Here is a 24,268-nt window from a genome sequence, read left to right as displayed (position 1 = left end):
TTGCACAGTGGTGTATTTCGACAAAGGAACAGAAGTTTGTTCTAACCATTGTTCCAGGTCTGTGGGACAATGATGTTGAATGCCAAACTGAAATCCAAAAACAACATTCTGACATAGTGACCTTGTTTTCTAGGTGTGTCAGGGCTGAGTGCATGACAGCTGCTATGACATTTGTTGTAGAGAGATTCTGTTGGTAAGCCTATTGGTGAGTGTTCAGTGTGGTAGGAATTGAGTTCTTAATATTTGTCATTACCAGCCATTCAAAGTACTGCCTGATGATTGGCAACAGTGCTACAGAGCGATAGTCATTTAATTCTGGTGGTGCGACGTTCATTGGTACCTTGATGATGGAGGCTAATTTGAAGCACTTAGCGACAGCAACCTGAGTGAATGAAATGTTGAAGATGTCCGTGAAGACGCCAGTGAACATCACTCACTGAGTATTTGGCCTGGGATGTTGTCAGGCCTGGCCACCTTACAGGGGTTGACTCTCTGCAGTGCTCTCCTCGCGTCTGCTGCTATTGCATACAGTGGTTGCTTACCTGGAAGGTGGGTAGCTTTTGTAGCCAGTGTTGCATACCTCAAAGCGAAAAGTTTACTGTGTCAGGGAGGGTGGCATCACTGAATTATCACCAACAGAAGGGCTGCAGTAGTTCAAGAAACCTTCATTTTCATATGTATGTAGGGGTAGACAGTAAATGCTGACCTTGACAGTAATCCCACATCCCACAAGAATAACATTTTAAGAATGATCTGTGCTTTATCTTTCCAGTGCACTTGAATTGTGTTTGAGACATACAGCATGAAATCAAACAACATCTGGTGCAGTATTTGCTTCAGTCTGTCTACACTATGGCCTGTTATGTAAAGGCTGCTTAAAATGTCAGGTTCCATTTACATCACTCTAGCTGCATTCACCTGTTGCTTCTGTAATTTTATAATTAATCTCTAGACAGGGCCAATCCCCTTATGACAAGCTCCTTCCATTCACCAACCTTTCAGATGTTGATTAAATGAAATATTTGAAGAGCTCTGCATTCATCTAACAAATCTGTTCCAAGATTAAATACACAAGCTAAGAAGCAGTTTATTCTGAATAGTTATATTATGCTGAGGCATACTTGGCAAATGCTGATCTCTGAAATAGTGTTAGACTTTACCTTAGGAATTGCGTGAGATCATTTAGAAGTTCAGTTAAATAAGATTCATGTAGAAACTTAGCTCTAAAATAATGAAATTTTGGCCACATCAGCATTTTACATACAACATGACAGAACAGAAAAATAAACATCTTCAGCTCATGATATCCATGTTGAACATGATGCCAAATTAAATCAAATGTCTTTTGCCTGCATTCATATTCACGTATCTAAAACTCACTTAAATGCTGTTTGGTATCTGCTTTCACCACTATCCATGGTGACTCATTCCAAGCAGGTACCATTTTGTTTAAAGAAAATACAACTTGCTCTGTACATCACTAATAAACTTTCCATCTCTCACCTTAAATGTACGTCATCCAGTAAAAGAAACAAAATTCTGATTGTCTACCCAACCTATGCCTGAGATTCATTTCCTTGTGGGCATTCATAGTAAATACAAAAATATGTAATAATAATGAATGAGTAATAAATATCAAGAACATGAGATGAAGAGTCCTTGAAAGTGTGTCCATAGGTTGTGATATTAGTTCAGTTTTGGGGGAGAGTGAAGTTATCCTTTATGTTCAAGAGTCTGATGACTGAGAGGTAATAACTGTTCCTGAACCTGACGGTGTGAGTCCTGAGGCTCCTACATCTCCTTCCTGAATGCAGCAGCGAGAAGAAAGCACGGATGGCCTGGATGGTGGAGGTCCTTGACGTTTAATGCTGCTTTCCTGATGGCACTCCATGTGGATGTGCTCAATGGTGGGAAAGGCTTTACCCGTGGTGGACTGGGTTATTCACTACTTTTTGTAGGCTCTTCCATTGAAAGGCATTGCTGCTTCCATACCAGGCCTTGATGCAACCAGTTAATGTAATACTTTCCACCTCACATCTATAGAAGTTTGTCAAAGGACTGTAAGTTGTCTCTTCCTGTAATCATTAATTGGCTCCTTGGTCTTGCTGACATTGAGTGAGAGGTGGTTGTTGTGACATCACTCAGCCAGATTTTCAGTCTCCCTCCAATATGCTAATTTTGTCACACCTTTGATTCAGCCAATGATGGTGGTGTCATCAGAAAACTTAAATATGGCATTGTAGCAGCCTCACAGTCAGAAGTATAAAGCAAGTAGAGCAAGAAGCTGAGCTCACAGTCTTGTGGTGCAGCAGTGCTGATGGTGATTGTGGAGGAGGTGTTGCCAATCCAAACTGATTGAGGATGCAGTAGTTCAGAAGAAGTATATTTACAAGTTTGGTCAGCTGCCCGCAAAATGTCAGTTTTTTTACCAGTGTTTTCTTGAGCTCATATCCTCTAATCCATGTGGCATCCAGGTAAAGCTCTTCTGTATCCTTTACTAAGTTTCCACATCCTTTCTGTAATGGAATAACTAAAATTGAACACCATATTTCAAGTCTGGCCTAACTGAAGTTGCATGAAGTTATACAGAACATGACTTCCCGACTCTTATAGTTAATACCCTGATCAGTGAAGCATGTCATACACCACTTGAGGGAGCTATGGACCTGGAACCCAAGACCCTTTTGGACATTAATCTTGTTAAGGGTTCAGCTGTTAACTGTACTTTTATATGAGACCTTGCATTTGCCCAAATGAAGCTCCACCTGCTGTTTTCCCACCTTTATCTGTAACTGGTCTATATTCTGCATCTGTCCTTTGACAATCACCTTCACATTTCACGTTGATCTAAATATTTTTGCTTGACAAATAGTTACCAAAGTAGTTGTGAGGCAGTTGAAGGGAAAGAGCTGTCCTCGGTACTTATCAAAGGTGTGTTTGAAGGTAATTTCACAGATGCAACTCTTGTGTAGGCTATGCCGACAATGATATGAGTGATAATGGATCAGCTTTTGGTGTGAGGCCACTGATAGGTAGCTCATGAGCTATCAGCTATGAGCTTGGACCCCTGTAACCATATTGTCAGAATGGGAAAGGAATATTCAAGTAACAGGTGAGATGTCTTTGGAAATAATAGTCTCTCAACATATGCCAAGATCAACTGTCAGGTGTTTTGCCCATAAAGGTATGCAGGTCTCCTTTTCAACCCATTGCAATTTTCTAGCTGTAAGGCCATTCCTTTGCTTTGTCTCAGTGAACATAATTTTTATAAAAACTTGCATTTTCTGTGCAGGGAAATAACCTGATGACAGTAAATACTTCAGGCTTTTCTTTTGGGATGGCCCGTGCTTTCATTAACCTGGCTCTGTTCCGCTTGCTTTTCTTTGAGTACATCTTTATTAATCCTTGCTCTTATTAAGAGTAGGAGGGGCTGCTAGGTATTGTATGCTTAAGTGTGCAAGGTGGGTGTCAATTAGGTGCGAGGTTTAGAACTGTGTATGAGTGGGAGTGGAGGGCTTGGTAGGCAGTGGTGTGTTGCCTCCAGGCAGGGGGTGTTAGCATGCTCAGTGTTAATGGGGGCTTTGACCAGGGTCACTGGAGGTGCCTTCCTTTGCGGGATATCATTAGCATTAGGGGATGGGATGAGGGGCTGGAGTTGGGAGAGGGTTATGAGAACAAACAGCTGAATTATTTTCACAATAGGAATAGTGACATTGTTGCAACTGCATGTTTTTTGATATACAGCATTGCATGAATTCTGCAAACTAGAGCACATCTATATGTTCAAAATATAGCTTCTTATTATAAACTGACTTCCAAACAACATTTGGAACACATTTTAGTTGTCAAAATGGCAAGTCTGATGGAAGAGTTCAATGCAAGCAGGAACTGGCTGCCAGTTGTAATCTAGCTGGTGTCATTCTCAACACTCTGCAGGAAGATTCAAGGACCAAACCTACTCCATAGAATGGAGAACAAGTCTGTTTTTGTACTCTGCCCTGGTATTAAGGGAGTGCACAATCTCAGGACTGTTGAATTTTGGATAAAACGATTTAATTTTGGATCTATCTGTGCTCAGATCTTTATAAAAATCCCATGGCACTACTTTTATGAAGAGGATATCAGTTATCCTTGGTGTTACACCAATGTTTATTGCTTAATCCACATTTGTAAAGCAGATTATTGATGTCTCAGCAATTATGGTAATTTGTGAGAATTTGCTCTTCCCACAATTGGCTTCTCTACTTTGCAAAATATACACAGTAATTTGGAGTGTTCTATGCATCAACTACCATATGAATGCAAATTTTTTTAATGGATAGTGGAATATATTCTTAATATTTGTTCCTCTTTAGATGACCTGGTACAAGTTTCCAAAACACCAAGCAACACTAACGTTTTTTTCAGTGTACTAATAGGTGACTTGCTGTATTGACCAATAAACAAATCTCCTTTGATATATTGTCACCACAAGGGGGTGCATTAAGCTAAAATATACTGACCTGTCAGCAGCTTGATTAACAAAATTGTTACAAAGTTTAGAAGAAATCCATTAACATAATTTTCATTAAATTTGATTAAACATTTGAACTCGTGCCAGGAAGATTAAAAGTTGAAAGCTATGGGAAATACATGAAATACCTTTATCAAAGGTAGATAGATATTCCAGATCAAGTTTCAGTCTTGAAGGATTGCCCTATGGGTATGTTCTCCATTTTAACAATTCTTCATTAGTAGCATTGAATGTCTTCTAGGCATATTTTCCAAAAATGACAATGCTTATGAATGACATATTGCTCTCAAATGCAGCAATGTGGTTTTGTAAAGCATAAATATGTATTTTGAAAATCTAGCTTACAGAAAATTCATTGCAACAATGTCAAAAGTAGCAAAGGGGTGTTTTGGTCTGTGTATTGGTTTAATGTCACTAAAGTTTCAAGCTTAAAGTTTATGGCAAGTATCTTGTCATAATTTTATATTTTATTATTTAAAGCCTTAGACTATGGCTGAAAATGTCAAGATTAGATATAGTGTAATAATATTGGAAGAGACTTAAGAAACATCTGGAGGTAGATATTGGTTGAATGATAGGTCAATGTTGCGGAAACTCTCCTTCTTTGGCTGGTGTCACCATTACTTAGTGCATGTTGTCATCGGTTCATACACTGGCTAAGACAATGACATAGTACATTGTCAATTTTGACTTCTCGACAAGATAGTGAATGACATCTGCCCAAAACTGCTTGTCAGATGTCCAATAGCAAATTAGTGACACCGTCCTCAGAAGGGGTATGGGAGAATGTGATTTCTGCAGGAATGGATCAGATTAAAAGCCCGTAAGTCGGCAGAGAATGATTATAATTATAAGTGTAAACTTTGGGAAGCCAAGCAATTTAATAGCCTAGCCAGGCAGGTCTTTAAAAGAGTAATCCAACTTAGCCTGCTTGGCAGTTTGGTGAGATGCCCCTATCATTAAAGGCTGGTTCTTCACTTTGAACTTTCAGTAAAACAAGAGTAACGTCCATGCATAGGGTATGGCCAAAGTTTGATTCCTTCATTTCCCCAGTTCAAGAAAATCACATCTCTCCTTCTGAGAAGAAAATACACATTTTAAATCAAGAAAATCTGAGTCATTAGTTTGGAGAAACTTGAACACAAGCTGTTTCTTTATTTAATCAGATGTTTGAGGTGAACAGTTTGCTTCAACTTGACTTCATCTTTTGCTGGTCAAGTCAGTACCTGCAACATCCCCACGTGACATCATTATCAGTGACAAAATGCTTGCTCATCTGTGATTCATTTCCCCCTGCAATTTTGCAAGATGAATGTTTGAGAAGCGGTACATAGCCTATCCTAGCATGTAATTTGGAGGTCTTCATTTGATATTTAAACATTCATCTTCCTGCAATGTTACTTGTTTCTTCTACTTCCTGACACAAGGGCAGCATTACAATTTATTATCTTTCTTCCCATTTAAACTGAGATCAGCTACAGAAGACCAGTACAAGATTCAGACTTGCTGATTTGATTAAAAGAAAAACTTGCATTTAAAAATATCAGGTTGCAGCAAAAACCTTCTAAGCTAAGTTACATACTTTGACATTACACTGTTATGTAGGAAATGAGGCAATGAATCTGTCCATTTGCCTTACAGAGAGCAATGAGATAAAAGGCCAGTTAGCATGATTTAGCAAAATTGGTTAAAGGACTTTTTCCCCCTCAAATAAACTATGGGATCTTCTAATATTGCCTACCTTTGTCACTGGTGCCAATATGTGCCTGCTCCTCTAACTGAGGAATCCCCTATCACTTCTCCACTCCTGGTTTCCCCCCTTCCCTCTGAACCACAGACTCAATGCCGGAGACCCATTTTCTGGACAATGGATTCATCTTTTCAGCACAAGATAATTTAACTGATAACCTGTCACGATGAAAGTAAAACAATTACATTTAAGGAAATGATTTTTGTTTTCAGTCTAAAGCCACTTTTATCAAATGAATACCAATCTGCAGTGTTTGAATGAATTGCTATTCTTCAATCTGAAGTTCAAAGAAATCAATAGAAATACTCTATTCTAGTTTTTGACATACCATCTGAAATATTCTAGGCTTTTTACAATTTTAAATTCACTGTATTAGGTAACAGATACCTTTTTGTATATAAGATAACCACACATTGGTCAAGCAGCTCACACTAAGAGTTAAGAGATGACGTGCACCAGCTCTTCACAAATTCAGTGTCCTCATGCTTGAATAACTCTTTAAAGAAACAAGTGACAATACAATCAATTGTAAAAGTATTTATGTAGGACAAGACCATCTGCTTGGCAGGCACCCAATTTTTCTTCCTAAATATTAATTTCCTTTTTCATTAATGGCTACTTTTCCAAGAGCTTCTGCATAGACAACAAACAGGAACCAAGGCAGTAATGCTTATATTTTATAATTGAACTACAATTACCTGTACATATTACAAATTTAATACATCTTCTCAATCTTTATGTTTACGTACTGTAGAATAACATCCTGCTACATTTTCTAAAGTAAATTTTCACATAAATCTGAGGAGCATGTTCATTGGGGTGAAGGTCAGAACCTCCATAGCAACCAATTAAGCAGCATTGGACAAGATTTCAACAAACAATTGGACCCTGCAGTTTTTGGGCAAATTTGTGAAAAAGGACACCAGGCTGAGTGGTGTTACAACTAGCTCATGCTGAACATCAACAAAACTAAAGATCGTTGACTTCAGGAAAGAGGAGGACAAACATAGGGCACTCTACACTGGGAAATTGGCAGGTGGACTATCATTAGCTTTACATTCCTGGGCACTGCTATATTGGATGACCCGTCCTGGGTCATATTATTGCAATTTGAAAGAAAGTACACAAAACCCTAATGACTAAGTTTAGCAATACGAGGATCACTTCAACCAATTTGCAGTAAGATGCACTTTCTTGTTCTAATTGTGTTCTTTCTTGCAAAAATTGTTTAATTCATATTTAACTTTTTCTTGAAAATACTGCTTACATGATGTAATATTCCTGTGATACTGCTGCAAACCAGTTTTTCACTGCACCTGTGCATATGACAAGAACTCTATTTTAACTTTCAGTCATTTTGTCAAGTGCAAGAAGTGGGGCAAGAATTCTGCTTTTGTTGGTCTCTACAATACGACCATTCAAGATCATTTCATCCAAGATGACATGAACTTTATCTAAATTAAACATGATCTGAATAATGCAGAAGTTAAAGAGAATGATAAACTGAAAAAACAGTCACAAAACACAATCAAATTTCCAAATAGAGCATGCTGATGTACACCAGTAACCCACTAAAGAAGCATTCTGATGTGCAGGTTGGTTTTGGAATCTCACTGCTACCTAATATATTGAACTGCATTGTAAATATTGAACCCACTTGGGTTATAATGCTTGAAGTGCTGGCTACAGAAAATACTTGACCATCTAACTCACATTTTTTAAATAAAAAAAACATTCTTGCATCGCTCATGTGACAATGAAGGGCAAGATAAAAAATTAAATCCTTAAATGGCAAAATGGTGGAGAGCATTGGTAATCGACTATGATTTTCTTTTACACAATTGCTCCAATAAAGTCAAACAGATTGTTGTTTGAATGAGACCATGGTCAGAAGGAGCCGCACGTGTTCAGACTTCATAAATACAAACCCCATTTCCAGAAAAGTTGGGATATTTTCCAAAATGCAATAAAAACAAAAATCTGTGATATGTTAATTCACGTGAACCCTTATTTAACTGACAAGAGTACAAAGAAAAGATTTTCAATAGTTTTACTGACCAACTTAATTGTATTTTGTAAATATACACAAATTTAGAATTTCATGGCTGCAACATACTCAACAAAAGTTGGGACAGAGTTAAAATAAGATTGAAAAGTGCACAGACTATTCAAGTAACACCGGTTTGGAAGACTCCACATTAAGCAGGCTAATTGGTAGCAAGTGAGGTATCATGGCTGGGTATAAAAGTAGCGTCCATCAAAGGCTCAGTCTTTGCAAGCAAGGATGGGTCATGGCTCAACCCTTTGTGCCAAAATTTGTGAGAGAATTGTTAGTCAGTTCAAAAGGAACATTTCCCAACGCAAGATTGCAGAGAATTTAGGTCTTTCAACATCTACAGTACATAATATTGTGAAAAGATTCAGAGAAATCAGAGATATCTCAGTGTGTAAAGGGCAAGGTCGGAAACCACCGTTGAATGCGCGTGATCTTCGAGCCCTCAGGTGGCACTGCCTAAGTCATGCTACTGTGACAATTATAGCTACCTGGGCTCGGGAGTACTTCGGAAAACCATTGTCACTTAACACAGTCCGCCGCTACATCCAGAAATGCAACTTGAAACTGTATTATGCAAGGAGGAAGCCATATATCAACTCTATGCAGAAACACCGGCGGGTTCTCTGGGCCCGAGCTCATCTCAGATGGACTGAAAGACTGTGGAACCGTGTGCTGTGGTCAGATGAGTCCACATTTCAGGTAGTTTTCGACAAAAAATGGGTGTCAAGTTCTCCGTGCCAAAGATGAAAACGACCATCCTGATTGCTAACAGAGAAAGGTGCAAAAGCCAGTATCTGTGATGGTATGGGGGTGTATCAGTGCCCACAGCATGGGTGAGTTGCATGTATGTGAAGGTAGCATTGACTCTGAGGCGTATATTAGGAAAACAGAGAGACATATGTTGCCATCAGGGTGACGTCTCTTCCCGGGACGTCCATGCTTATTTCAGCAGGACAATGCCAGAACACATTCTGCACGGGCTACAACAGCGTGGCTTTGTAGACACAGAGTGCGTGTGCTTGACTGGCCTGCTGCCAGTCCAGATCTATCACCTATTGAAAATGTATGGCACATCATGAAGAGGAGAATCAGACAACGGAGACCACGGACTGTTGAGCAGCTGAAGTCTTATATCAAGCAAGAATGGACAAAATTTCCAATTGCAAATCTACTACAATTAGTATCCTCAATTCCAAAACAATCAAAAAATGTTATTAAAAGGAAAGGTGATGTAACACAATGGTAAACATGCCTCTGTCCCAACTTTTGTTGAGTGTGTTGCAGCCATCAAATTCTAAATTTGTGTATATTTACAAAATACAATTAAGTTGGTCAGTAAAACTATTGAAAATCTTTTCTTTGTACTTTTGTCAGTTAAATAAAGGTTCACGTGAATTAACATATCACAGATTTTTGTTTTTATTGCATTTTGGAAAATATCCCAACTTTTCTGGAAATGGGGTTTGTATATATAATGGAACTATATATATAGGAAATACATCCTGCACATTTTGAATACCATCATTCCACATGAGGTGAGGAACAGCTGTTGGAATATAAAACCTCTATGGGTAAAATAGCTGATATGTAATCACTTCTGGTCATATTCAGAAATGAATGCTTTGCCTGCTGCTGGGATATGTGGTTCCTATTACTGGACATCACTACAGGTGACCTCCACATTTCAAGAGGGTTGTATTATCAGCAGAAGGTCTGTATTGTAATTTTCCATAATGCAAAGCATGGCATCTGTGCTTTTGTCAAGAAACAGGAGCTATAAAAAAAAATTATTTATTTACACTTTTCCTCACAAATTCCATGATAGCAAATTTTATTCCATGCCTTAAATTTTTGGATAGTGAATAGTGAGTTGTGCAAGAGCATATTTTCATAACCTAAAAAGCTATAATGCAGGGATCGCCTGCTTTTAACATGGGTATTTAAGTGATTATGGCCCTTAAATCTAAGACAAAGTCAACTACAATTAACTCAAGGCAAAAGGATACATCCAACTCACACTGCAAAAGAAAAACAAAAGAGGATTAGAGAAAAAACATAGAATTTTCTTTTCTCTTGGTATTTAAACAAACCTGCTATAATTTGAATGAACACCATGAGCTGTGCAGAACCTGCAGCATAAAGGAGCTGATTGTGCTATCATCATATCACCAAGATACACAAACTAATTTCATTACAAATTGAACTTCTTATCAATCACCACTTCTATTTACAGAGGAACTTTGATATAGTAGAGCCAAATACATACAGGAATCAGCTCCAGAGCCAGAAAAGGATCAGAGGAATAGCAAAAAAACTCAATGGACTTAAGGCTGCTTTTAAAGGTAGAGGAAAAAGTTGGAGCAGGTTTAAGAAAGGAATTCCAGAAGTACAGGACACATGATCTGTAGCTAATGGTGAAATCTAGTAAGTGGCTGCATTAAAATATCAGAGAGTTTGGGCTGGGCTGTGGGGCTTGGAGAATACAGTCAGCCCTCCTTATCCGCGAGGGATTGGTTCCGGGACCCCTCGTGGATACCAAAAAACGCGGATGCTCAAGTCCCTTATTCAACCTGTCTCAATACAGTGGACCTTAGGACCCAGCGGAACCCCAGACCTTATTTAACCTGTCTCAGTATGGTGGACCCTAGGACCCAGCAGAACCCCAGACCTTATTTAACCTGTCTCAGTATGGTGGACCCTAGGACCCAGCGGAACCCCGGAACTTATTTAACTTGTCTCAGTGCAGTGTACCCTAGGACCCAGCGGAACCCCGGACCTTATTTAACCTGTCTCAGTGCGGTGGACCCTAGGACCCAGCAGCGAAGCTCTGAATCTGCAGTGCTTCTGTTCACGAAAATAATCACGACCATGATTGCAAATAAAGTAATAAAGTGATAGGAAAGAGGTGAAATGCCATCGGTCATTGGAAAAGCGTTGGGCTACAGTCGGTCAACGATTGGAACAACTTTAAAGGATAAAGTGAGAAAGGCCCTGCCCCAATGAAAGCTACAATTACTAAGCAATGCAGTGGTTTGATGATTGGGTTTTGGGTTTTTGATCCTCCACATCAACCAGGCACGGATTTCCCAAGCCCGGCACTGAAACATATGTTTCTTAAGTGTTTTATATGCATAGAAAGGTAAAATATATACTATATACTAAGACTAACACGCTAAATAATACCAGATGTACCTGTTCCAACTTACTTAGTAAGAGAACTTTTGTTTTTTTTTCGATCCTGATCCATGATAACCTACACACATCCTCCTGTATACTTTAAATCATCTCTAGGTTACCTATAATACCTAATACAATGTAAATGCTGCATTGTTTAGGGAATAATGACAAGAAAAAAAGTCTGTACAGTCAGCCCTCCTTAGCCGCGAATTCTGCATGCGCAAATTCAACCAACAGCGAATCACGAAAACCCGTTCATTCGAGCATGTACAGACTATTTTTTCTTGTCATTATTCCCTAAACAATACGGTATAACAACTATTTTACATAGCATTTACATTGTATTAGGTATTATAAGTAATCTAGAGATGTTTGAAGTATACGGGAGGATTTGCGTGGGTTATTGTAGATCGGGATTGAAAATAATCATAAGTTCTCTTACTAAGTAAGTTGGAACAGGTACATCCGACATTATTTAGCGTCAGTTAGTCAAAAGTTTGTCTTCATATATAGAATATATTTTACCCTTCTATGCATATAAAACACTTAAGAACGTATGTTTCAGCGCTGGGCTCGGGAACAGAAGTTCCCGAGTTTGATCTAGTGTCAGATCATTCCCGAGTGCGCTCTCCACCGTGCCGGGTTAATGTGGAGGATCAAAAACCCAAAACCACAAAACCACAAAACTCAGTAATTAAACCACTGCGTTACTAGTAAAATTGTTCCAATCATTGACCGATTTAGCCGAACGCTTTTCCAATGACCAATGTCGTTTCACCTCTTTCCGATCGCTTTATTATTTCCACTTTATTTTCAATCGTTGTTGTGATTATTTTCGTGAACAGAAACACTGCGGTTTCAGATCTCTGCCACTGGGTCCTAATGTCCACCGCACTGAGACAGGTTAAATAAGGTCTTGGGTTCTGCTGGGTCCTAAGGTTGTAAGGTCCACCGCATTGAGACAGGTTGAATAAGGGACTTGAACATCCGCGAATTTTGGTATTCGCAGGGGGTCGCAGAACCAATCCCTCGTGGATAAGGAGGGCCAACTGTACATGCTTGAACAACAAGTGCTGGAAGAGCACTTCCAGGTTTTCTCGATTCACGGTTGGTTGAATTTGCACATGAACAACTCGCGGATCAGGAGGGCCAACTGTACTGAAATAGGATGTATTGCAAAATACAGGGATCAGCTGGCTTCTCAGGATTATGTTCTATCTAGCTCAAAAATGAGTTAATTCTTCAATTAGAGATTAATAGACAATAGACAACAGACAATAGATGCAGGAGTAGGCCATTCGGCCCTATAAGCCAGCACCGCCATTCAAAGTGATCATGACTGATCATCCACAATCAGTACTCCATTCCTGCCTTCTCCCCAGATCCCTTTTATTGTACACTCTTGTAATGTACTACCCATGGATATTCAAAAGTAAATCCACGGAGCGATGCACACAAAGGGGATCCTGGGTCAAGGGGAAACAGGCAGGAAAGTGGAAGAGGCACAGCTTCTTACTGAATGGCAGCGAAGGTTCAGGGGTCTCTAACACATATGGGGTAGAGATGGCTGATGGGATATGTGGTTGGGGTAGTGCACTCCTCATGCTTATTCTGAGCATCTGTGTGTACCTGTCAAATGAACTTGAGAATCTTTGTGCCACTCCCAGTGCTCCTTCTCCACTTTGAGCAGTCACTGGGGATGCTGTACATTTTCACTGGGGCTTTGGTTTTTATTTTTTTTAAATTTTAATTCGAGATACAGTATGGAATAGGCATTTCCAGCCCTTTGCGTTGCACCACCCAACAACCCATCGATTTAACCTTTACCTTAGCCTAATCACGGGACTATTTGCAATACCAATTAACCTACTAACTGTTATTTCTTTGAAAATTTAGGAGGAAACCCACCTACCCACAGGGGAAAAAATGTACAAATCTGCTTACAGAGGATGCCTGAATTGAATTCTGACTCTGAGCTGTAATAATGTCATGTTAACTGCTATGATACTGTGGCGCCCCAGTAGCCGGTGAATCTGTTGAATGAATCTATTCCTCTGTCAGACAAGCTCAGAACAGCGAGTCTGTTTGGGAGTCTGGTGTCAACTGAGTCAGCCAAGTGCAATAGAGGGTCTCCTAACTGAGTCAGCTGAGTGCAATACAGGGTCTCCTAACTGAGTCAGCAGAATGCAATACAAGGTCTCCCAAATGAGTCAGCCGAGTGCAATACGGGGTCTCCCAACTGAGTCAGCAGAGTGCAATACAGGGTCTCCCAACTGAATCAGCCAAGTGCAATACAGGGTCTCAAGTCAGCTGAGTGCAATATGGGGTCTCCTAACTGACTCAGCAGAGTGCAATAGGGGGTCTCCTAACTGAGTCAGCAGAATGCAATACAAAGTCTCCCAAATGAGTCAGCCGAGTGCAATACGGGGTCTCCCAACTGAGTCAGCAGAGTGCAATACAGGGTCTCCCAACTGAGTCAGCCAAGTGCAATACAGGGTCTCAAGTCAGCTGAGTGCAATATGGGGTCTCCTAACTGAGTCAGCAGAGTGCAATAGGGGGTCTCCTAACTGAGTCAGCAGAGTGCAATAGGGGGTCTCCTAACTGAGTCAGCTGAGTGCAATATGGGGTCTCCTAACTGAGTCAGCAGAGTGCAATAGGGGGTCTCCTAACTGAGTCAGCAGAGTGCAATAGGGGGTCTCCTAACTGAGTCAGCAGAGTGCAATACGGGGGTCTTGGCTTGGGAGAGGAAGCTGATGTCCTACTACTCATTCTTCCAGTGTGTCTGGAGGAGTTTCTGCATGCAGTGTTGGTTGTAGGCAGTCCAAGTCTACTGCCATAGTTCTGCTTAGGGTATGAGACATGATATATATTGTCTGACTTTGGACAAGTTGAAGTTCATAACCATTGACTGGTTTTAAAGTGTAAAACACTTTGTAATGATTACATTTTCTTAAACAGAGCTGCTGTGGAAGATTATGAAGCTTTCTGAGGTGGCAAAACAACTTTTGACTTGAGCATATGCAGCATGTGAGGTGATTGAGCAAGTGCCACACTGTTGTGGCAAGTACACAAGATGTTTCAGACTGAAGTTTCATTCGAAAGGAACGCTAATATCTACTCTCCATTCTTTAAGAATACATTTACATATTGATGTCAAGATGGTGTTTATCTTGAAAGAAAAGAGTGAATTTTTCAAACTATACTTAAATTGTATGGGATAATTGATCATGGCATTTTTACTTTGATTGCCTTATTCTGACTATAGTGACTAGCATTTGTCACTAAAATAACAGAATATCAGTAAGTAGAATCAAAGCGAGCACAAGAATGAAAATAAACAAGTTAATCGAGTTTATCCTGCTGGTACCCAAAATCATTGGCAAGGTACTTCAACATGAATTGCTTTTCCACTAAATGCCTGTTGAATTCCTCTTAAGGCTATTATTATTATTATTATTATTGTTTTCTTAGTTATGCACAGACTAATGCTGTGGCCTGAATTGTGTTTCTTCATATTCCTTTCATGACTCTATGAACTGTGCTGGTATACCACCATGGAACAAATACAATTGCCCAGTAATTATTTCTTTTGCAGTGATTAACAGTGTTCTTTAATGACTCACCACTCTGCTGAAATATTTGTCCAAAACTTCAACAAAATTATGTATAAGTTCATACACTGCCAGTTCATTCTGAAAAACAAAATTAGTTGACTTCGTTAATTGTTTTTCAATGTTGTTGGTAATTTGGGTGGCTGCCTTTCATGTGGGAGTGAAGAAATGTCATGAACAGTTCCAATGAAAATCAAGAACTCCTCCAGAATAAAGTAAAACAAAAATTTGCCATTATCAGAAATGTTAAATAATAACAAAACAATTGCTTGTTAGGTGGCATTTGGGGAGAAGGGGGGAGAGAGAGGGGTGGGGTGAGATAAATTTTCAGATAGATGACATTTTATTTGAAATTTGAACCATTTGGATGAAAGGTCGCCAACCAAGATCTTTATCTTAGCTTCTCTGAAGCTTCAACATTTTCTGTTTTTTGTTCAAATAAAGTATTATCAGACAGATTGAAAAGGTGAGGATTGAAATAAACAGATGTTGCTTGCAAGAATAATAATTGGAATGGGTTTGTCTTCTGTAATTTTTAATTTATTCTCAATGTCAATGTTACTGACATGACTACCATTTCACACGATCTAACTGTCCTGCTTGACGGTTACCTTCAATAGTGGCAGCCACCTGGAAAGGTTCCTGTAGAATAGAGTTCTATTTTTTCTAATGGTTTTCAAAAAGAATTCTCAGTAACAATGGTATGGTAATTAATTCAAATACAAGTCATATACTCTAAGTATGGTAAATGCTTTAGGATATTAGAATTATTTTGATATTTTACAGCAATATAACAACTTATACCAGGTTTTACAAATTATTTTATAGATAAATTTAAAGACCCCAACAGCCAAGGATTCCCATTCTCTAAATGAATAACTTCAAAATGATAACAGGGTGTTTATAAGCAAAATTTACTGATGATTATAGAAAACTTATGGCAGATTGCATGAGGTGTCTAAGAGTGAGTTTTATGGACTAAGCAGTTCATACAGCAAATGCAATTTAATGCATGAATCGGTTGTGATGGTCTTTGATGGTTCCTCAGCATTAGAAAACCCCCAAATGTAAATCTGACAAAGGAATTCCACCCTGCCAGAATCAGTTGCAGTCACAGAGATGGAAAGTCTCAAATGTTCAACATTAAACTATCAGTGAGCTATAGAGATACAACTCAGCAAATAGCCCTTTAGCACACAGAATCCAATTGAATCACCAACCACCATTTAATTAATTCACATAATTTTCCCCACATTCTCATGAACTTCCCCATATTCTATCACTGACCTACAAACTAGAGGCAATTTACTTATTACTGGGGGGCAAGTTAACCTATCAACTTGCACGTCTTGTAATATGAGAGGAAAGCAGAACATCAAGAGTAAATCTACATGGTCACAGAGACTCCACAACAGCCAAAGTCTCATGCATATTCTGAGTTGCCTATCCAAGAAAATTTCTACTCAGAAAACTGGCCTTTGCCTTCCGAATGCAAGTACCCTCCCATAGGAGAGACACAAAAGATTGCAGATGCTGGAATCTGGAGCATCTCAGTGGACTGGACTGGAAGGGAAAAGAACTACTGAAGCTTTGCACTGAAACCCTGCCTCAGGTCTGAAAATTGAGAGGAAAGGAAGCTGGGAGGGTAGAAGTGGAGACAGAGGCTGGGACATGAGGAGCACAAAGACTACAGGTGCTAGATTCCGATAAGTAAGAAAGGTGACAATAGGAACCATTCAAATGAGAAAGGCGGATGGACCCAAAGGAGGGGGGGGGGGGAATCCAGTAGATGGCGTGTGTGGAGACAGATGATGTATGGAGACAGGAGAGGGAGGTGGATACCGAAAAATGAATTTTTCTGGCTGCAGGTATAACGTGCACGAATTATGCATGAATTGAGTTTTAAGACTCAAAGGGGCGACAGACATGGTGCATTCAGGTTTTCCTCAGGCACCAATCAATTACCTTGATTTATGCCCATTTTAACTTCTAATCTGCTTAAAGGGGGTCCTTGCGATAAAGTTTTAAGGGAATTGGGGGATTCTCAGATTCCTGTAAATAATGGGTTAAGGTTGAGTACCGACTGAGTCTGTGTATTCTGGTTTGTGAATGGCTACAGCATGTTTAAGATAATGTCTCACAGCTGCTTCATTGGAGCAAGATAAGGGTTAAAGCTCACACAGATCCACAAAAGATGTCTCCTGATTTTTCACACCTTCTGGTTTCGACAAAAGGTGGTTGCTCATGGAGCTAAGACAGGACATTCCTTTCTTAATGAAAGCTTAAATTTGGTGGAGCCTCTTACCCAAGTTATTAAGTTTTGCTCTATTTGAGTAGCAATGTCTATCGAACTGATTGTTCTTTTGTATCGGTGACCTTATAAATTGTAATAATTCAGGAAGTCGAGCAGTGAACTTGTTTGAATCGCCAGATGGATGAGAACACTTCTCCCCCTGACGTTGGGACCAAGTTCCTTCGCCAGCTGAGCTCAAAGAAATACACTGGTGAGAAGATAAGTAACAATCTTTTTGTGCTGTGGTTATTTGGTCCAGCGAATTTAAGTTTACACTTAAGTCCTGAAAAATGTTGTCTCATTTTTACTATTTACTGTACCAGCAGTTATGGTCAAAATGACAATAAAAGTGAATTGACTAGAATTGATTGACTTGGATGTCATGGTGTTGGCAAAATGAAAAAAGGAAAATATTGGGTTTTCATAATTTAATTATCAATTAGTAGAAAACTGTACAGATTTAAGCAATTGTGCACGTTTGTCAAAATACTGTTTGGGTTGCTAATGATGAAAAGTGATTGAGTACATCTATTTACATGACACAATTGTGGATAGACTTGGGTGAGTGCAAAGATAAGTGTCATCTTCCACAGCAGTGTGAGTGGACAGAACCACATAGTGGGAAAATGGTTCATTATTCTAAGAATGAAGAAAAGCAAACTAAAAGATTTTGTCTTGGAAAAAAAAGTTGTGTGACATATTGAATATTTCTGCTGAAATATTCAACTGAATACTGGGAAGAAGAGAGAAAAGCTTGATTAAGCATAAGTCGGAAGGCTTAAAGAAATTCCAGGTTGTTCACAACTAATGATGATACCAATGGATGTTTGCTCTTCAGTGGTAGAAAGGTAACAATTACAGCTTATAACTCAGGAGTTTCATTATACTGTCTTTCAAATTAGGCTTAATGTCTCACACAGTCATTGAGAATGTTTGCACAAAAATCACAGCACAAAATTGTACAGGTATTACCCAAAGTCTGCACCATTCAGGAGGGGCTGCACATGTATGATGACATTCCAATTTGGTAAAGATTATACACATGTTTTACTCAAATAGTTCAGGATGCTGAAATATTAATTAATATCACAAGTATAAGAAATAATGTTGCAATTTTTAGTCACCTTTTTCCATTACATACTGTAAGCTGAGGTGTGGGGTTGTATATTGAAAAATACAGTATATAGAAGATAGAGAAAACACAGCCAAAAGAATTATTGAAGTTCGGCACATATTGATTCAATCCGAATGGCAAATACTGTTTACCTCTGAGTCATCGATCCCAATTACAACGAAGAGTGCAGCATACTGACGATAAACAAGCTTAAAATCCTTATACTCAACAAAGGAACACTGGAGGAAAGACCAAAAGCATCTTTAAAAATTTTATAGCCTTAAATAGTCACATTACTTTTTCAAATGTAAAAACCTTTTTAAGTTATATTGCTGAAGTGTTTTCTTCCCCTTATTAGTTAATTGGAGCCACGCATTACATCCTAATCTCAACAACTGGACCACAATGTGTAATGTTCTATCAAAGTGGACAGTCAGGCTTTTCTAGCTTCACGGATGCCTCTTCCACTTTTAGCACTTATCACCAAATTATTCACATTTTGTTAAGGAATGTTTGACTTTTCCACTACATCTAAATTTTCCTACCATCTTTGTCCTTTATAAGGAATGCTTCTCACCAATTCTACCCTGCAAACCCAAGATGGTGTATGTGGCTGTTATAACTTGCTAAAACAATAAGCTCCAATCCAATGTTGCCCTTTTATAGCGGTACTATACAAGATATATCAACGCAGTACAGACATAAGCAATTATATGGATTCAGTAACTAAATAAAAGTGTTAAACTTTTACCTGATCTTTTGTGCGTGATAGGCATTTCTTAATTACATCTGCTTCCAACAATGTCCTCTTCTGGATTTCCGCAGGTTCATAATACCTACAGAGTCTTACTTGCCCTTGTCTATTCATCAAGAGGAAGAACTTAATCATTTTGTAAATCTCAAAAGAAAGCCAAATAAGTGCTCCTTTTATTTTTCTTTCATAGTATTTCTGAAAACACAACAAAAATAAATAATTAAACTTATCTTTGGGATGCAGAACAATTCTCGGCTTTGTAAATTAGATTTTCTTTATGTTAAAACAAGTATATTTAAATATGCTTACCATAATTTTAATGTTTATTGGTAAAACCATATAATCATTTACAATAATGTTCACACAATTCCTGCTGACGTGCTCTGTAAACGTAGAAAATTTGATTCATGCACTCATCTGAGAGCAGATGAGTTCACCATGGGTCTAACAGATGCAAATTGTGTTTGGTTTTCAGTGGCAGCTCTTCAACAATATACACTTTAATTGCAGTGTCTGCTTTTGTGAGGTCAGAAAACAACCTTGCAGAGCCTAAAGAAATGATAATTTAAACTAAGTACAACAATGTGAAGGACTGTCAATTTTTAATACCATGATGGAATGATCAGATTCAAACTGAATTCAGTTGGAGTAGGCCAGTGAACTGCAAGAGTTCTGAAAATGAAAAAAAATTCTCATGTGCCTTCTATTACAACAGGAAGAGTTGTAGGAATGACAATGAAACAAATGATTATCTGTTTTATTTAATACCAGAAAGCATTAGTGGCATCTTCTGCCCTTGCCATAAGATCAGGAAGTGCACAAGATGCCACTAATGAAAACTGAAGAAATGCTCCTGCTGCATAATGTATCCGTCAAAAGTCATACAATTTAACAAGAGCATGCTGATTACTTTGCAAAAACAAAATAATAGGAAAACAAATTCTCAATACCTTCTTCAGCATTACTGTGCAATACTATGAAATGAATTACTGTAGACAAGTGGTTTGTTTTATACATAGCACAAACAATTTTCAAAACTGCATTTCCATAGTTACAATGCTTAAATAGCTCTTTCAATTAAGTATTTGCTTTCATTACCCTTAGGGCAGGAGTGCTTCATGGGAAGCCTGGTTGCAGTCGAAGAATGGGATGGTACAGTTGGGCAGTGACTATCATCTTGTGTTCTGGTGGTGGTAGGGTAGCAGGAGCGGGGTGTTAATGGTGGGGATTAATAGAAGTTCGTGACCTGGAGTTTGGAGGATCAAGGAGATTGGGAAGTTAGCAAATGAAAATTCATAGTTCAGAATAATCTTAGCAGAAGTTGGGGCCAAGCTGAGGTCACTGTACCATGGTGGAGGGGTATGTACGAGGATGTATCTTAAGACTAGTCCAGTGTAGGGAATGGAAGGCACAAACTAATTTGGTGAGCGTATAATATGAAATGCATAGAGGACTCCGAAGTAGAACTTGTGCTGGGAATAAACTGGAAATTGTCATGATTCCAGTGCACCCTGGGGATAGCTCAGCGTTGAAGCGTACAGAGGAGCAAAAGTGAAATTCCATGCCGATATTTCCAAAGTAAGTTTGGAAAGAAAGTACTCATGAAATAAGATGTGTACTCAGAGTAGTTCTCAGTGGTTACAATACAGAACCATATTCATGCTTGACTATCTTTCTGGTTAACTGGATACTATCTGTCAGTAAATGAAAGTGCAACCCAGAAAGACGTAAACAGCTGCGTCAGTGGTTTCTAGTTACAGTGACCTCCTCACCAGTAATTCTACAGCTGCATTCCAGCCTAATTCTTCAGATACTATAAATACCTTGTTATCACTAGATAACATGACAGGAAACCCCATTCACAATTCAAAGCAAGAATAAATCTCCTCAAACAAAAACAGAAAGAATTTAACTTAACTCTTAAACTTTCAAACTGCAACCTGCTGAAGATGTAACCATTTAAAATAGATAAGCCCCGTACCTCCCACCTACTCTTCAACCCAACCCTTCTCATTAATAAATTGCTCACTGAGCAGTGTTCAGCTAAGGCATACTCAGCAGTAGCTGTCAATCACAGTGGCTTTGGAAGTCTGGAGCTAGTCTTGGCATTGTTGAATTAGAGATAACGGCTATTTCCTTAACCTTATTTACTGACTACTAGAGTTTACATTACCTTAATGATTAGCAAGGCCCAACAAAGTTTGTTCTTGCACTTACACAGCACCACTCACAAACAGCCCTTCACACACACAAAAACTGAAATAAGATCCACAAATAAGAGCTAAAAGATCAGTTAATTTATTTTTCATCTGATGATAGATCAGCCACACATTGTGGGCCTAATGACCTATCTACTGCTCTGTAGTTCTATGTTCGGTCAACCAATCATCCTTCTCACATCTCCAACTCCAAATATCTTCCAACAGGTAACTGGTTCTCCCTTTTGCACTCTGCAAACTGATTTTGCCTATGAAACCTATCTATTATCGTCAAAACACCCTCTCTGTTATTTCTGTATTCTTGCTTTCAAACCCCTTATCATACTTCTTCTTCAAAATAGCAGACCAGACCTCTTGTCCTCTCTCTGGTACAAGGTAACGTTTAGATTATATGCTCTCGCAATAAACACCCGACAGACAGACTTAGCTTCTTATTACAGGGGATAATTGAATGTTCAGAGGCTAAATATCATAAGAAATCCCTTTGAATCCCTTTCTATTTCATTGGTAGTAGCCTTGAATAAAGTATCATAAAATCCAAACAAAAATGTAATTCGCAAATCAGGGTTGAAAAACGTCTAATTTTCAAAACTTTAAAAAGACTTTATTAGAACCAAAGCCGTGCCCACTTGCAGTGAAGCCCAAAAGGAACCGGACGGGTGACTCGTCTCGGGTGCCCTGTGGGCTGCAGGTTTCAGATCGGAATACCGAGTCGGCCACATTGACAGGTGGGCTGTCGCGCGCACGCCGGCACTCCGATCCTAGCGGAGCGGGTGGACGCGCGCGCGCGCACGCGCACCTGTGCCCCCGCAACCTCGCGCTTGGCGAGAGCGGCGCAAGCCCACCCGCACCCCCCCGCGCGCCTTCTCCTCGCCCACAATGCAGCGCGCCGCCATATTCTGCAGAAAGAATGTCCATGGCGGCTCGCTGGCGGCGCTGAGGCTCGTAGGGCTCTTCTCCTCCCACTAAATGTAACAGAAATAACAATAATCTTATTAATTAATAATAAACATGGATGAACACCCCATAGGGATGTCCTCTCATGCTAATCCTAGCAGCCCTTTGTTGGGCCCGGGAAACAATGGCAACGGCGTGAACCACAACGGCGGCGGGGTTCGGCAGCCGCCGGCTCCGCAAGAGGAGCTGCAGCGGCCCCAATACACCATCCCCGGGATCCTACATTACATCCAGCACGAATGGGCCCGCTTCGAGATGGAGCGAGCGCACTGGGAGGTGGAGAGAGCTGAACTCCAGGTAGAGTGACACAGGGTAGCGGATGCCATGCCGGAGGACAGAGGGGAGGCGACCCGGGCTTTCAGTGAGCCGAAGGTTTTGCGCTGATTGCCTGGCGGGAACCGACGTTGGTGGCCGGGGGTTAGGAGTTGGAGCGGCGGCTGGTATTTACCCAGATGTGGAAGCCTCCTCGCCGTCGCCATTTTGGTTTCCAATATGGCGTCAGCCTGCTGAGTGTAAATAGCTGGTCCACTCGTGTCCCACATCTATAAACTTCACTCATTCCATTTTAGTCTGCTGTTTGAAGTTCTGCACAGCTTGTATATTTTCTCTCTTTGTGCCATTGGATCACGTGGGCTTCTGAGCAGGGTATCTGATAATTGTGGGTTGTTAGGTCGTTGCTTTGACAGCATTGGAGAAACAGTTCATGTTGGGAATGATTCACATTTTGTCATTTGCCCAAAGCTATTTACCTAGACAAAAATGTTTTCCTTAGAACTTCAGTCGTGATCTGCCAAGTTGATGCTTGCTACATCATTGGACGTGAAATAACGATATTGTGTAGTCTCTTGATAACAGCCTATTTTGCTGTATTGATTTGTTCTGGATAAGAAAAGTGTATTTAAAAGTAATAGTGAAGGACTTGAGGACTTGACTATTTACTGCCTTTTTTCTACTTCATGCCAACTCTGCTTAATATATCACCCTTATTTTGTGATTTAAGCATACAAAATATTGACTTAAAAGACCTCTAGATACAATACCAATTGTCTGGCAAAGTATACATTGAGAAGGCGTACTCTTCAAATTTTAGTTATGTATTGGATATGATTGGTTTGTAGTTTCTTACACCCATCATATTTTAATCCAATACTTTATACATCTAGCATAAAACATAACATTGTGTATAATGTGACTCAGCATAAATTGAAATCCTATGCCCAGGAATGATCAAACCAGATCTGTGACAATGAACAGAAATCTTGATAAAGATTGATAAATTTCTTTAGCAGGAAATATTCTTCAATTGCTCAATTATTTAAAACTGAGTTTATTATCTGGAGCCAATTTTATTGTCATTTCCATTTAAGACTCCCGTTGAAGTTCCATTTATACTTTAAGGGAAATGCAATTCTAACCTGTGTCCATAATGGCAAGCATTTTGTATTGCATTACAGGTTGAGCATCTATATCCAAAATACTTGGGGCCAGAAGTGTTTCAGATATTGAATTTTTTCAAATTTTGGAATATTTGCATCTATATAATGAAATACATTGGAGATGGGACCCAAGTCTAAATAGAAAATCTGTTTACGTTACATATACAGCTTATACTTATCACCGGAAGGTGGTTTCTTATAATATTTTAGTTTCCCATAAAATGTTAACGTGTCACCTTAGCTGAACAGTGGCATTTGCCTTTATGTCAGAAAGATGTGGAATTCATTCCAACTCGAGTGTGGTAATCTAGGCTGACGTCTCATTTTAGTGCTCAGTAACTGTATTGTTGAAAGTCTTGTCTTTTTTAGATGAAATATTAATTATCTG

The 24,268-nt window shown here is 39.3% G+C and overlaps 2 protein-coding genes across 6 annotated transcripts in view; one reads left to right on the top strand and one right to left on the bottom strand.

Annotated features, from left to right (window-relative positions):
- Positions 1–1,017: 1,017 nt before the first annotated feature.
- Positions 1,018–23,043, bottom strand: ap4s1 (adaptor related protein complex 4 subunit sigma 1). 3 transcript variants are annotated; one of them, XM_059956224.1, is made up of 6 exons: positions 22,893–22,951; positions 19,578–19,817; positions 19,266–19,463; positions 18,667–18,753; positions 15,120–15,188; positions 1,018–2,516 (listed from the first exon to the last, which is right to left on the bottom strand). In XM_059956224.1, the coding sequence occupies exons 2-6, from the start codon at positions 19,605–19,607 to the stop codon at positions 2,226–2,228; spliced, it is 675 nt and encodes a 224-aa protein (XP_059812207.1). In that variant the 5' UTR covers positions 19,608–19,817; positions 22,893–22,951; the 3' UTR covers positions 1,018–2,225. The 3 variants fall into 3 exon arrangements, with proteins under 3 accessions (XP_059812207.1, XP_059812199.1, XP_059812216.1); XM_059956233.1 differs by lacking the exons at positions 1,018–2,516; positions 19,578–19,817 and adding exons at positions 6,928–7,733; positions 10,326–10,337 and having other exon boundaries at positions 22,893–23,043; XM_059956216.1 differs by lacking the exon at positions 19,578–19,817 and having other exon boundaries at positions 1,020–2,516; positions 22,893–23,043.
- Positions 22,354–24,268, top strand: part of strn3 (striatin, calmodulin binding protein 3) — a 174,652-nt gene continuing 172,737 nt past the window's right edge. For 2 of the 3 annotated variants that reach the window (XM_059956184.1, XM_059956193.1), the window contains exon 1: positions 22,354–22,741. In XM_059956184.1, the coding sequence (XP_059812167.1) occupies positions 22,499–22,741 (243 nt within the window). In that variant the 5' untranslated portion in view covers positions 22,354–22,498. The remainder of the gene's footprint in view (positions 22,742–24,268) is intronic. The other variant, XM_059956202.1, reaches the window with a different exon arrangement.

The sequence above is a fragment of the Hypanus sabinus genome, chromosome 2, assembly GCF_030144855.1.
Source record: "Hypanus sabinus isolate sHypSab1 chromosome 2, sHypSab1.hap1, whole genome shotgun sequence".
Classification (NCBI taxonomy): Eukaryota; Metazoa; Chordata; class Chondrichthyes; order Myliobatiformes; family Dasyatidae; genus Hypanus; species Hypanus sabinus.
The sequence above is the reverse complement of the archived record's forward strand: the minus strand, read 5'-3'. Positions and strand labels throughout refer to the sequence as shown.